The sequence below is a fragment of the Mesoplodon mirus genome (assembly GCF_964341445.2).
Source record: "Mesoplodon mirus genome assembly, chromosome: 11".
Taxonomy (NCBI): Eukaryota; Metazoa; Chordata; class Mammalia; order Artiodactyla; family Ziphiidae; genus Mesoplodon; species Mesoplodon mirus.
The window spans coordinates 77,123,030-77,138,020 of record NC_138987.1 but is presented as its reverse complement, the minus strand read 5'-3'; the positions used below and the strand labels follow the sequence as shown (position 1 = coordinate 77,138,020).

Genomic DNA, 14,991 nt, shown 5'->3' with positions numbered 1-14,991 from the left:
ACAGTTCTTGTGCTTGGATTCTGGAAAATACCCTCATGTATCTCTCATAAAATTCTCCTTTCTGCTGAAGCTAGTTTGAACGGGCTTCTGTTCCCTAAAACGGAATGATTCCTAAGAGTGGCAGCAACTAAATTTGAAGCCACATTTCCTGAGTCCAAAACTGGTGCTTATTTCACTGTATCACCAATGAAACACAATAATATTTATTAGAGAGATTAAGGAATTAGCCAATTTGAGTGTGAGCCCACATTCTGTATAGTCATAAAAATTCCTCAAATATTCCTTCTGAGGGTAACAAAATCAATCGTGACTATTTAACTTTAGTGTAGAATAAAGCCAGATGCTCACAGCTCATATGTACACGTTATTTATAAAAAGATAAAGTGAGTAGCCAATTTACCCTCAAGTAATTTATTCCCATCGTAAACCAGATATTTCTAGGATTTACTCAGATATCCTGTTCATTTGTTTACGTATTCAGAATATCTATGCTTGGATTATAGTACTCACAATCTCCTCAATCATGTAATGTTCTACTATGCCCCTCATTATTAATTGCATTTTGTCATTAAGAATAAAAGTTGGGGGACTTCCCTGGTGGCGCAGTGGTTAGGAATCCGCCTGCCAATTCAGGGGACACGGGTTCGAGCCCTGGTCTGGGAAGATCCCACATGCCGCGGAGCAACTAAGCCTGTGTGCCACAACTACTGAGCCTGCACTCTGGAGCCCGAGAGCCACAACTACTGAGTCCGTGTGCCTAGAACCTGTGCTCCGCAACAAGAGAAGCCACTGCAATGAGAAGCCCGCGCACCACAATGAAGAGTAGCCCCTGCTCACGGCAACTAGAGAAAGCCCGTGCTAGTTTGAATGGCTAGATGATATATGCGCAGCTACTCTGGAAAGAAATTGGTAACAATGGTAACGGCATGGTAATACTCCTCTTTTATAAGTAGACAACAACTTGTACAATTATTAATATTTACTGTCCCAAGCCTTTCTCTTTGGAAGAAAAGAATCATTCTATAACTGACAGTATGGTGATACCTGGCGTCTATGAAGGTCCTGGGGAGTTGTCAGAGATAACAGGGGATAGCCTGTAGACATGTCTGGACTCATGCCAGCTGCTAAGCAATCTGTTACCAAGACACATGACAACTATGAGGACTCAAAGTCTCTACACTGCCAATGTCTTTGCTTCAAGAGAGAAATGTGGGAAACAGGAGGTACTGTCAGGGAATGTGCCCCACAGAAAGCGTGAACTCAGATATCTTTGCTACCTAATCTTTAAAAAACAAGTGTTTAAGTGTCCAGAGTGAAAGAAACCAAAGTTTAGAATATTACTTGGGTGTTTCTCTTTAAGGAAAAACATCTACATCAACTATCGCGCTAGCAACTAGGGATTACAATGAAGTACTTGCCAAGAACTTGGAAACAGAAATAAGCCCGTGCACTGAGAGTTAAAGTAAACATATCAAGAATAAGAACAACAATATATATAACGTTATCTTAAAGAGGCAGAATGAAGCAGAGAAAAGGGAGAGAGAACCACGGGCAGTGTTTCTGCAGGGTCTTTCTGAGATGACATCAGTCCCCTTAGTATGAGGATCGGTGGCATGGAGCTGGGTGATCAGGCATCCATATCTCTGCTCCTGAGGACAGCAAGTAGACTTCTGATTTTGATCTAGCTTCCAGGCAGAGCCTATCCTTATCAATGAAAGAATATCAAGTCCTCTGGTTAAGGAAATAATAAATTGGTTTAACTGGCTTTCTGTGACCATGCCCTTACCTGGTCATAGATGACTGGACAAGAGTGGACAGATAGCCTATTATTTTTCCATCTCTCTTAGGTATCTGAGGTAAGTCTCTTGGTTAGTAGGAGTATCTTAGAGTCTGATTACATTTTGGTTTACTAATGATTTGGTTTCTGATCTCATAAAGCTGAAGACTTTAGCACAAGGTCTATGAAGACCTTATGGCTACGCATGCCATAAGAAACTGGAAGGTCTCACATATTAGGATGGCTACTGTCAAAAAGAACAGAAAGTAAATGATGTTGGTAAGGATGTGGAGAAATTGGAACAGTTGTGCAGTACTTGTGGGAATGTAAAATGGTGGCAGCCACTGTGGAAAACAGTATGTTGGTTTCTCAAAAAATTAAACATAAAATTACTGTATGATCAAGAGATTCCATTTTTGGGTACACACCCAAAAGAACTAAAAGCAGGAACTCAAACACATATTTGTACTCTCACATTCATAGCAGCACTATTCACAACAGCCAAAAGGTGGAAACAACCCAAATGCCCATCGATGAATGAGTGGACTAACAAAATGTGGTATATACGTACACTGGAATACTATTCAGCCTTAAAAAGTAAGGAAGTTCTGATACATGCTGTAACATGGATGAACCACAAAACTACTATGCTAAGTGAAATGAACTAGACACAAAAAGCATGATTCCACTTATATGAGGTACCTAGAACAGTCAAATTCACAGTGACAGGAAATAGAACAGTGGTTACCAGGGGCTTGAGGAGCTATTGTTTAATGGGTACAGAGTTTCAGTTTACAATGACAATAAGTTCTGGAGAGGGACAGTGGTAACGGTTGTACTACTGCAAATGTACTTAATGCCACTGACTATACACATAAAAATGGTTAAAATGGTAAATTTTATAATATATATATTTTACCCCATTTTTTAAAAAAGCCATAGAAAAATGTTAGTGGTAGAATCTAGGTTGTGGGTATATGGATGCATTCACTAAAGTCTTTTGACTTTGCTGTATGTTTAAAATTTTTAATAATAAAATCTTAGGGGAAAACCCTAGGAAGTCAGCTAGTCTTTTCTCGGTAATGCCTTTCTACCTTACTAGACACCTTTTGAAAGCAATCAACCAGTTAAGTTTTATTAAAAGTATCTATCATTTGGCTAAAACATCACTTTAGGGTACCCAGGGGTCTCTTTCAGGCAAAGTCTGAAAATTAAAAGCCAAAGTAACCCTTAAGTGAGAAGTCATAGGAAATCAACTTTTTGTTGAGTATCCTGAACAAATATAGACTATTCAAGGTTATACTAAATTATATTTAGGGTGATGTGTACCCATACACTACTGCCAACTTGTTTGTGCCTAGTCACACCTGGCATTTTTTCTGATGACAAGGCAAAGGCTGAGAACTTGAATCTAGTTAGAAAGAGACATGAACTGTGTCAGGAAACCTTAGTTCTAGTTCCATTTCTGCTGTTAGTTGCCTATATATATGGTCTTAGACTTTATCTGCCTGTGCCTGAGTTTCCATATATATAAAAGGAAGAAGCTAAGCAATATGACTTCTCAAGTTTCTTCTATATTCTAAATTTTAAATTGATTAGTAAAAAGTACCTCAGCAATCAGCAATCACCACCTTTCTAAATCTTCAAAACTGTAACCAATGTAATTCAGTAACAGTTTGGCTATAAGGATATATATATATATATATATATATATGTATATATATGCACACATATATATGTTAGATAAACACACACACACACACACAAACACACTGACACATTCTCTTACCCACACTCAAAGAGATTAAAATATGGCAAATCCTTCATTTAACAAATATTAATTGAGCACCAATTATGTGCCACTCTGTTAACACTAACTTGCAATTCAACAGTTTCACGTCAGATAGATTCCCTTCTCTCATGAAGTTCATAAGTAGTATTAGAAAAACAAACAAGCAAATAAGTGCTATTATGCAAAGAATTAAAATAAGGGAATTTGAGAGCCTGCATGCCGCAACTAAGGAGACTGTGAGCCACAACTAAGGAGCCAGACTGCCACAACTAAGGAGCCCAGCTGCTGCAACTAAGACCCAGCGCAACCAAATAAAGAAATAAATATTTTTTTAAAAAATAGGGGAATTTGAAAGAGAGTGACTGGGTTGCTACTGTAGACCAGGTGGTCAGGGATGGCTAGTGGGAGGAAGTGACATTTGAACCAAGATGCAAATGACAAGAAGGAGCCTTAGCTGTGGAGATTCTATGGGGGTAGGACTCAGGGAAAAGCTATCAGGTGAAGGGAACGGGTAAAGAAGGCCCCAGGGCAGGAAACAAGTTTGGCATGCTGGAGGAAATAAAGAAGAGAGAGTGATAGGAAATAATATTGCAGTCAGACAGGCGTCAGATCAAGTAGGGCCCTGCCAGTCAGGATAGGTGATTTGCACTTTATTTTAGGATCACCATATTAGCAGTGAGGAGGATGAATCACAGTAGGGCGAGCACTGAAACATGCAGACCATGATGTAATCCAGGAGAGAAATTTTAGGGGCTTAGACTAGAGAGGTCACAGCTCACTGATCTAACATTCGAGAGAAGAGGTGAGCAGCAGTTGTACCAAGAATTATACCCCTGGATAATAAGCTATCTACTCCTGGGACTTCCCTGGTGGTCCAGTGGCTAAGACTCTGTGCTCCCAGTGCAGGGGGGCCGGGTTCAATCCTTGGTCAGGGAACTAGATCCCATATGCCAGAACTAAGACTCTGCATGCCACAACTAAAAATCCCACGTGCCACAACTAAAGATCCCACATGACACAACGAAGATCACTGGTGCCTCAACTAAGACCTGACACAGCCAAATAAATTAAAAAAAAACAATAACAGGGACTTCCCTGGTGGCGCAGTGGTTAAGAATTCTCCTGCCAACGCAGGGGACATGGGTTTGAGCCCCGGTCCAGGAAGATCCCACATGCCGCGGAGCAACTAAGCCTGTGCGCCACAACTAATGAGCCTGCGCTCTAGACACTGCGAGCCACAACTACTGAGCCCGCATGCCACAACTACTGAAGTCCCCACGCCTAGAGCCCGTGCTCCACAACAAGAGAAGCCACCGCAATGAGAAGCCCGTGCACCGCAACGAAGAGGAGCTCCCGCTCGCCGCAACTAGAGAAAGCCCGCGCGCAGCAACAAAGACCCAATGCAGCCAAAAACAAATTAATTAAAATAAATAAATTTAAAAAAGAACAAAAAAAACAACCCCCAGAAAACGGTATTAAAAAAAATAAGCTGTCTATTCCATAGCTATAATAACAGCCCTTAGACATTTACCTTGTACCAGGCCTGGTTTAAAAAAAAATACGCGGCTTCCCTGGTGGCGCAGTGGTTGAGAATCTGCCTGCCAATGCAGGGGACCCGGGTTCGAGCCCTGGTTTGGGAAGATCCCACATACAGCGGAGCAAGTAGGCCCGTGAGCCACAACTACTGAGCCTGCGCGTCTGGAGCCTGTGCTCTGCAACAAGAGAGGCCACGACAAGTGAGAGGCCCGCGTACCGCGATGAAGAAGCTCGCTGCAACTAGTGAAAGCCCTCGTACAGAAACGAAGACCCAACACGCCCAAAAGTAAATAAATAAATAAATAAATTTATTTAAAAAAAAAACCAAACAACCCCCCACACACATTTTTTGGAAATAATTTGATTTACAAAAATGTTCTAAAAGTAGTACACCATATGCTAACACATATATATGGAATCTTAGAAAAAAACAAAAAGGTCATAAAGAACCTAGGGGTAAGATGGGAATAAAGACACAGACCTACTGAGAGAATGGACTTGAGGATATGGGGAGGGGGAAGGGTAAGCTGTGACAAAGTGAGAGAGTGGCATGGACATATATACACTACCAAATGTAAAACAGATAGCTAGTGGGAAGCAGCCGCATAGCACAGGGAGATCAGCTCGGTGCTCTGTGACCACCTAGACGGGTGGGATAGGGAGGGTGGGAGGGAGGGAGACGCAAGAGGGAAGAGATATGGGAACATGTGTATGTATAACTGATTCACTTTGTTATAAAGCAGAAACTAACACACCACTGTAAAGCAATTATACTCCAGTAAAGATGTTAAAAATAATAATAATAAAAAATTAAAATAAAATAAAAGTAGTACAGAGTTCCTGTATACCCAGCTTCCCTTAATGTTAACATCTTACATAACCAAACTAAGACATTCACATTGGTACAACACTATTAATTGAACTACAGACCGATTTCACCAGTTTTTCCACTTACGTTCTTTTCCTGTTCTAGGATCTAATCCAGCAACCCTGTTGCACTTGGTTGTCACCTCCTTAATCTCCTCCAGTCCATGATATTTCCTCAGCCTTTTCATGTCTTTATGACTTTTGATACTTTTGAAAAGTACTAGCCAACTATTTTGTAGAACAACCCCCAATTTGGATTTTTCTCATGTTTTCTCATAGTTATATTGAGTTTATGCATTTATGGTAGGAATACTGCAGAAGTGATGTTCTCTTCTTGGTGTATCACATTGGGGGTACATTACTAGTTTTGTCTTATTACTGGTGATGTTAACCTTGATCACTTGCTTAAAGAGATGTCTGCTGGGTTTTTCCACTGTAAACTTACTATTTTTTCCTCTGTAATTAATAAATTCTTGGGGGAGGATACTTTGAGACTATGCAGATATGCTGGTTTCACCTTAGACCCTTCAACCACTAATTTTTCTACTTCATTCTTCTACGTTTATTAATTGGAATGCTTCTGTAAAAAAGAGCTGTCCCATTGCTTTCATCTATTTATTTAACTAGAATAAGCTCTTGGATATTTATTTTATGGGTTATGCTCTATTACTACTGCTATCTATTTTGTTGCTCAAATTGTTTCAGCTTTGGCCATTTGGAGCTCTTTCAGGCTGGCTCCTATGTCTTTATTTATTTATATTTTTTTGGCCATGCCATGTGGCATGTGGGATCTTAGTTTCCCAACCAGGCATCGAACCTACTCCCCCTGCAATGGAAGCTCAGTGTCTTAACCACTAGACCGCCAGGGATGTCCCTCCTATGTCTTTATTGCCTGATCCTATACTTTCTGAGCACTTCCTTACTTTCTGGCCTTACCAAAGATGCACTAAGTTCATCCTATATTTTCCCTTCCTTAGCCCTGGAATCAATCACTTCTCTAGAGAGCCATGGTTCCTTTCATTGGAGAATGGTACTGGGAAACCAATATGTGGGCAATAGTTGTGCTCTTTGTTACTGGGGCATTACTACTTCGAGGCCCTCTCAGTGGAATGAGCTTGGAATTATACCAGTTGATTGCCAACAGTAGGAAACTGGGAGAGATGCTGATGCGAAACGAGTGATGGAACTGTTCTGTATCATGATCGTGTGTTTATGAAAACACATAGAACTACACACCAAGAGAGGATGAATTCTACTGTATATAAATTTAACCAAAACCCAAAACAAAAACCACTAGGATGTGGAGGGAACCCCAAACGGAATACAAGCTAACAAATAACCCTAACACTATTACAAATGAATAATACAACCACACTGAAGGGACTGGAGAAAAAAAGAACTAAACTAAGTTTTGGAAAACAGTATTTTGACTGGATACTGAAAGGCTAATGACAAAGAAAACTGGAGCTGTGCACAGCACTGAGCTTAGCTAGTAACCTTGCTCCTTACAGGGGCTGGGGTAGCAATTCCGAAAATATAGGTTGCACAAATAAGTGAATATGTTGCAGATAACGAGAGCCAGGTGTCTCATAGTTGGAGAAAAAAATTACGAATAAGGGAGAAGGCTAGAATGGTCCCTGTGGTACTGAACTGGAATCAGAGATATCATTATGAATTTATGGTCTTAAAAAAATTAACTGTGTGTATGTGTGTGTAAAAATACGTATACACACATATAAATAAATATAGAAACATAAATAAATATAGATGTATGTGTATGCGTGAGTTCATAAACACAGATTTATTTCCAGGCCTATTTTGAGTGCTTTACACTTATTAACTCACTGAATATTTACACCAAAATTTTAAGAGAAACACTATTATTTTACAGGTGAGATAACTGGGAATATAAGGAACTACCCTTGGCTACACAGCCTAGTGAGTGGCAGAGTTAAAATAGCAACCTTTATAGGCTGGTTCCATAGCCTGAGGTCTTAACCAGCACGCTAGACTGCCTCTTATAAAGTGAAGGGAGTTTATTGAAGCCGGACATCCTTCCCCACAAAAAACCAACAACATGAAGCAGATAAAAGTAAATAAGCAGGAAGCTGGAAGGAGCGGGGCGGCCTTATGTGAGGTCACCATCTCCTAATTAGGTTTCAGAAGTTTGGCCCTGAGGTCACCACTGCAAAGCTTTTGACAATCATCCCCTTAAAGCGATGGCTACTGTGAAATCACTGCAGAACAGATGTGGTTTTATGCTTCCATTAAGAGAGCTGGAGTGCATTTTCCCCTCAAAGTTCCAACTATTCATCTCATGCTGGCCATCAAGAGGAATCATAAGCCACATGAGGACAACTACATTTCATCTATCAAGGAATAAGGGCATTTAAGATACAAACATAGGAATTGACTCAGATAACAAAATCCAACATTTACTGAACTCTCAGGATGACCCGAGTACTTCTTGAAACTTTTTAGTATAATGGACTAACTTAGTTTAATTCTTATGAGCTAGATAACTGTTTTCATCTCTATTTGAGAGAAGGAAAAACTGAGGCAAAGAGAAGTTACAAAAAGTGCCTAGGATCACACAGCTAGTGTGAAGCCAGGATGTGTCACCACTGTACTATGATGCCACTCATAAAAGTTAGGCTTTTCACGTGTAAGCCTCTGACAAATCAAATAAACATCAATAGTTAATGTTAAAGCACACCACAAAAGAAAAATTTCAAGCGTTATAACATTCACTTTAGACCCACATATTTTAAAAGCTGACTAAAATGTACCCAAAATGTTTAAAAGAAAAAAGCCTCTGCCTTCCTCATTCAATAAATCTATTTTAGGTATGCTGATGCCTTCTAATGATTTCTAAAGCCAGTAACTGCGTGTGATAATTCTCACATTTGCATTTGCTTCAAAGAAAATCTACCTGTCAGTGATTTTTCTGCTAAGTAACCTGTCATTATTTGCAGATTTTTTGGTTTATATTTGGGGGCAGAAGGAATTTAAGGAGATTAAAAAAAGAAAAGAACAAAAGAAATTGTAAAATAATTTAGGGCTATTTTAAAATTCTTCTCAGTTGCATTTTGCCTTTGGATTTAATGTCAGGAAAACACATAATAGTATAAAAGTAAAATAAATAAGATTATAAAAAATGTTTTCTTCAGAATACATAAGCAAAAAAATACCATAGCCACAGTTATTTGAGCAATTTAAATGAAAGCCATAAATATTTCAAAGTTATCACCATATGCTAGCACATATATCAAATACCTCATGTCTTGGATAAGAGAGACCCTGAGTGTTGGCAACATAACTCCTGAGTCAGATTTTCTTCTTTCTGGTCCAAGGGCAACTATGTAGAAAAATATCAGCAAAGTATTAGACAAATAACAGTAAAGACTTAAAAAAACTACATGGTTCACATTCCATAAATAAATACTTTGAAATTATTTTGATGTGAACAAATTTTAAAGACAACAGAAAAGCTCAAATTTGTTTACCTGAATGTTCCTACTTTATTAATACAGTAAACTAGTTATTTTCTTTCTAGTTAATATGGGGCTGTATTTGAAAATTTTAAATGAAGCATAAAAGCCCACTTAGCAAATAGACAATGTGTGCACATTTTGGCCAGAAGGGCCAGTCACTTTCTAAAGTTATCATTCTAATAGCTCCAAATAATTACAGGAAAGTAATGTCTGTAAATTAACCTACTAAGTACGTGAACTATCTCTGGGCTTGTCAACTACAATCATACAAGTCCCCTTTTGAAAGAGTGTTTAAAAAGAAAAACCTAAGAGTTTGGATTCTTTAGTCTGATATAAATTTCTATTTCAAAGTTCAGAATCCAAACTACAGTATGTTTATCATGCAAAGTGAGTAATCTTAATGGAGAGTTAGAAGTATAATGTCTATGAGCCATTCTCCTATGAAGTCTGAAGAGCTAACGTTTATAAAAGGAAAGATTATTCTCTTATATAGCAATGGCTAAACAATCAATTATTGGTTAATATGTTGTAGTTGGAGTGCTCAATCTCACTTTAAGTGAGATGCTGTGGCGTTTTGTCCCCTTTCTTTAATTCCATTTTCCCACCTGTAAATGAAAAGTAAATTGCAACATCACACTTGGCAAACACATTGATAAAATCAGAATTTAGGATGTGGGTTTTCGTTGTAGATTAAACTTACATTTTCTCAGTTTTTAGATCCATTCTATTTTGGGGGGCTAGAATACAATATCAGAACACATAAATATACATGAAGCTGGCACTGAAGGAAGATAGGGAACATTTTGGTGGATTAGGATCTGCAAGTTTTTGGCACTTGGTGAAAGAAGCTGGGCTGATACTTGGCAGGTATAAATGAGCACTGATGGGGCTGCCAAGACAAAGAGAATGTGGCCAGACCAACCCAAAGGCAGTCCTTTTGAGGGCCTTCCCTACCAAGCAGGTAACAAATAGGGCATTTGTCTTGGCAGTTTGGGGAGGGAGTTTTCAATGGGTCACTGAAAACACTGGCTCATCTTGATACCCAAGAGGTAACAGACACCGAAGATACTGTTCCAGAGACTTGCAGGGAATGTGCTCGTTGTCTTCCTGTCTGAGACTATCATCACTTAAGTGTGGTAATTAATGAAAGCACATCCCTCTTTTGGGGGAGAAAGTGAAATACCTCAGAGAATGCCTCTACACTCCAGATGATTAGACAGCATGAAAGATGGCCACACAACTAGTAAGAAATGGATTGAGGGACTTCCCTGGTGGGGCAGTGGTTAAGAATCCACCTGCCAATGCAGGGGACATGGGTATGATCCCTGGTCCGGGAAGATCTCACATGCTGCAGAGCAAACAAGCCCGTGAGCCACAACTACTGAGCCTGCGCTCTAGGGCCCGTGAGCCACAATTACTGAGCCCATGCGCCCACAACGACTGAAGCCCGCACACCTAGAGCCTGTGCTCCACAACAAGAGAAGCCACAGCAATGAGAAGCACACACACATCAATGAAGAGTAGAGAAAGCCCGTGCATAGCAACGATGACCCAACAGACCAAAAACAGATAAATAAATGAATTAATTAAAAAAAAATGAAATGGGTTGAGAAGAGAAAAAGAAAAGATCATGAGACAGGAGAAAGGAGCTGAGACCATAATCTGGCAACTTGGCCAGAGGAAGACATTGACAATACAAGGAATCATGCCTCAGGGAGCAGAGAACAGGTGAGAGACTTAATAAAAGAGGAGTCTGACATTTAAAGAAGCAGTAGCAACCACAATAAGAGCATTCACAGGCCTAACCATGTTCTGGGAATCCTGTTTTGGAATCCTGTATTCTAGCCACCCTTCACTGATCAATATTCCTTAAACATGTGATATACTTTTTTATGTCTCCATGCAATTCGTTAAAGTCTCTGGTTCATCCTTTAGTGATTCTGTATCTTTCTCCTTGTTTATAGCCTATTTATCACTTCAGATTGAGAGCAGTATAGCTTAATGGTTAAGAACATGGCTTTCTCAACCTCTACAGAGAATTTAATAGCTCGCTGACCTTGGGTTGGTCGTTTAACCCCTCTATGGTCTGTTTCCTCATTGGCAAACTGGGGACAGTCACAATACCTACCATATTCAAATAGATGTAAAGCACTTATAATAGTGCCTGGCATAAAGTAAGTTCTCAAAAAAAAAAAAAAAAGAAATTTTGCTTTAATTTTGCCTCTGTGTGAAATCTTTCCTGAATATTCTCTTCCCCCTAGGAACACTGTTGGATAAGTCATTCCCTCTCTCTCATGGGACTTGTAAAACTGAACCTCTATCACAAACTTACCACAAGTTAACATGTCTCCTATTAAATTATATGCCTCTTGAGGCTTGGTCATATCCTATTCTGAGACTATCCAGAGGGCCCCTCAAAATGCTCAGCAAATACTCACTGAGGAAGATGAGATTATTTAGGGCCAGATGGCAGAACCTTAAATGATAAGTTAGACATTTACAGAAATCCTAGGGAGGGGAAAGAAATTTTGAAAAGAAATGATATGCTTCTCAGTGCTTTTTAGTTAGTTAACTAGAGTGATAGTGTGATGGTATAACGGCTATAAGGGAGATGAGCTAGAAGTTGTTCCAAACGCCAGCCTGTGGATGAACTAAGACAGTGTCAGCCAATGAGAACAAAGAGGAGAAATATGCAGTGGACTTAAATGACTGGATTAAGGGTAAGCAAGACTGAAGAGTCACAAACAATATTAAGTATGAATATAAACTGTATTAATATACACTATCCCATAGTTAAAACTTTCCTTAAAATTTTTTAACCTTAATTTTGCAAATGAAGAAACGGAGGCTCAAAGAGGTTAAGAAACCTGCCCAATCATATCCATTAATTAAAAGGGGCAGAGTGTTCTGATGTCATGTCCAGTGGGCTGTTACATTAAGGATGACTTTCTGGCTTACAGTTTGACTGAGAAGAGGGTGCTGATGTCATTAAGCGAAATGGAGAGAAGGGAGAAAGCCTGACTGGGACAGGAGGGAGAGGTGCTAAGATAATGAGTTTGTTTCAGGATGTGTTGAGTTTGAGGTCCTAGTGGGCTATGGATGTCTAGGAACTAGGGATGGAGATAGAGATTTATGAAAAATCTGCTGATGGGATAGTTGGATTATAACATCGGATTAACTGTCAACCAAAAAATGCTGAAGTCCTAATGCCCAGTACCTCTACCATAAATGCCTGTTGTTTAAGCCACCCAGTTTATGGTCCTGTATAATGGTAGCCCCAGGAAATTAATACAGTACTTTATTAGTAACTTTGGAGGAAAGTTTAGAAGCCTGTGAACAAAAATGCAGATTAGGAATAAAGGAGTAAGGCCATACTTTTCATCTAGAAATCTAAAATCTAAGAAGTTTCCATGAAGTCTACTCTAGCCAGAAGAGAAATTTATGAACTATTTAAAAATGTGTATTTCTATTAGTGTATATATATATATATATATATATTTTGCCACACTGCATGGCTTGCAGGATCTCAGTTCCCCAACCAGGGATTGAACCTGGGCCACAGCAGGGAAAGCCCTGAATCCTAACCACTAGGCCACCAGGGAACTCTCTCTATTAGTATTTCTTAATTCACTATACTCAAATGCAATAGGTTACTTTCTCCTTCAATATAAACACTCATGGATTTAATACTTAGCCACAGGAATTCCTTTGTATTCTGCCTGAATCCATGTTACTGCATAGACAGCAAGTTTGTAGAGTGCAGATTGCATATATTATTTTTATAGAGCCATTTATAGTCTACAGGCAGGTAAGTAACTAAAGGAAACTTTTGATGAAGATAAGACGTTTAAAGAGTGACTCCAAATTCTTGGCTAGATCCAGAATAACTGTTTAAGATGGTATTTCCACTCCCTTCTGCATCTTACCCCACCCTCTATGTCTAAGCTGGTTAACATTCTTAAAGGTAGAAACTTTGGGGTGATATGTCAAGAACAGTCCTCTCTCTAGAATCAATTGCATTCTGAGATCTTTTCTCTAAAATAGGACTTTTAACTACTAGGTACAGTGACTTGGTCAAAATTTGACTAGGTCAAAATTAAGACAGTTTTAAAAGACGTGGAGGAAACTTAAATGCATATTACTAAGTAAAAGAAGCCAATCTGAAAAGGCCTCATCCTATATGACTTCAACTATATGACATTCTGGATAAGGCAAGACTATGGAGACAGTTAAAAAGGTCAGTGGATGACAGGGGTTAGAGGAGAGGGAGGGATAAATAGGAGGAACACACCAGTATTAGGACAGTGAAGGTACTCTATATGATACCACAGTGGTAGGTCCATGTCATTAACATGTATGTGTCTAAACCCACAGTCGGCACAGCACACCAAGAGTGAATCCTAATGTAAATAAACTATGGGCTTAGGGTGACTATATGTCAATGTATGTTCATCAACTGTAAGCAACGTACTACTCTGGTGGAGGATGAGGGAGGCTCTGCATGTGTAGGGGCAGAGGCTACAGGGGAAATCTCTGAACCATGTCTTGAATATTGCCATGAATCTAAAACTGCTATAAAAATAAAATATATTAAAAAAATTTCAAGACAGTCTACCCTGCTATGGTCCTCTTACTAAGACAGATCTTTTCCATTCTTCCGCAACCCTTAAAATGTCCGATTCCTGTTTAGTGCTGCTTCTGAAAGAACAGTAATGATCTATCACCTAATCTCATCCTGGCTCGATGCTAATAAGAGCTGTCTTCAAACCCACTGTGAATCTCTAAAGACTTGGAGGATCTTTCCTTAATATGAAGATGCAGACTGTTTACTGCCATTAATTAGGAAGCTAAGTAGTTGGCAAACAAAAAGTATTTTTTGGGGAAAAAAACAAACACCCAGATTTAAAATCATTAAAGTCAGTAACTGCTAATTTCTAAATAATTAGAACACACTGTTTCTCAACAATGAACGATTTTACTTTTAAACTGATTTTTTCAAATACATTTCACACTGTCATCTTTTTAAGTCCTAACTTCGTGGGCTGACTTATCAGAAGTGTTAGAGCAATATTTATCAAATCCACCCCTTCAAACAGACAATAAATTTGATTTCAAAAGCTACACAGCTTACATTAATCCTACTTAGGATCAGTACAATGTTTAGCTTATGTTCGTTCTTAGATCTCCAGCCCTTCATTGACACCTGGCAGTGCAGCACAGGGACTGCATGAGGCTTTGACACATTCCATATTTCTGAGCCTTGACTTCAGAGTTTTACTGGTGTCATTATTGACTGACTGAAAGGCCCTGCAAACAGCTGAGTCTCTGGTCTCTAGCTCAACCACCCACAATTTGACCATTCAAAGCCATGAACTTGCTGGTGTTGCCTGGTAGCTGCTCACTTTAACAGCTGGACATTCTCACATGCCTGCTCAGCACAAGAGTCAAATGCTTCCACCTCCCTGCTTAACTGAGCTTGGCTTTGTAACATTTCATCCTACAAATGGTTATTTCTTCCTAGGAAT

At 39.2% G+C, this 14,991-nt stretch overlaps 1 protein-coding gene across 7 annotated transcripts in view; it reads right to left on the bottom strand.

The window, feature by feature from the left end:
- The window catches only part of DENND5B (DENN domain containing 5B), a 210,632-nt gene that overhangs the window by 25,728 nt on the left and 169,913 nt on the right, over window positions 1-14,991 (bottom strand). For all 7 annotated transcript variants that reach the window (XM_082634752.1, XM_082634753.1, XM_082634751.1 and 4 more), the window contains one exon: window positions 9,249-9,330. In XM_082634752.1, coding sequence (XP_082490878.1) covers window positions 9,249-9,330 — 82 coding nt within the window. The remainder of the gene's footprint in view (window positions 1-9,248; window positions 9,331-14,991) is intronic.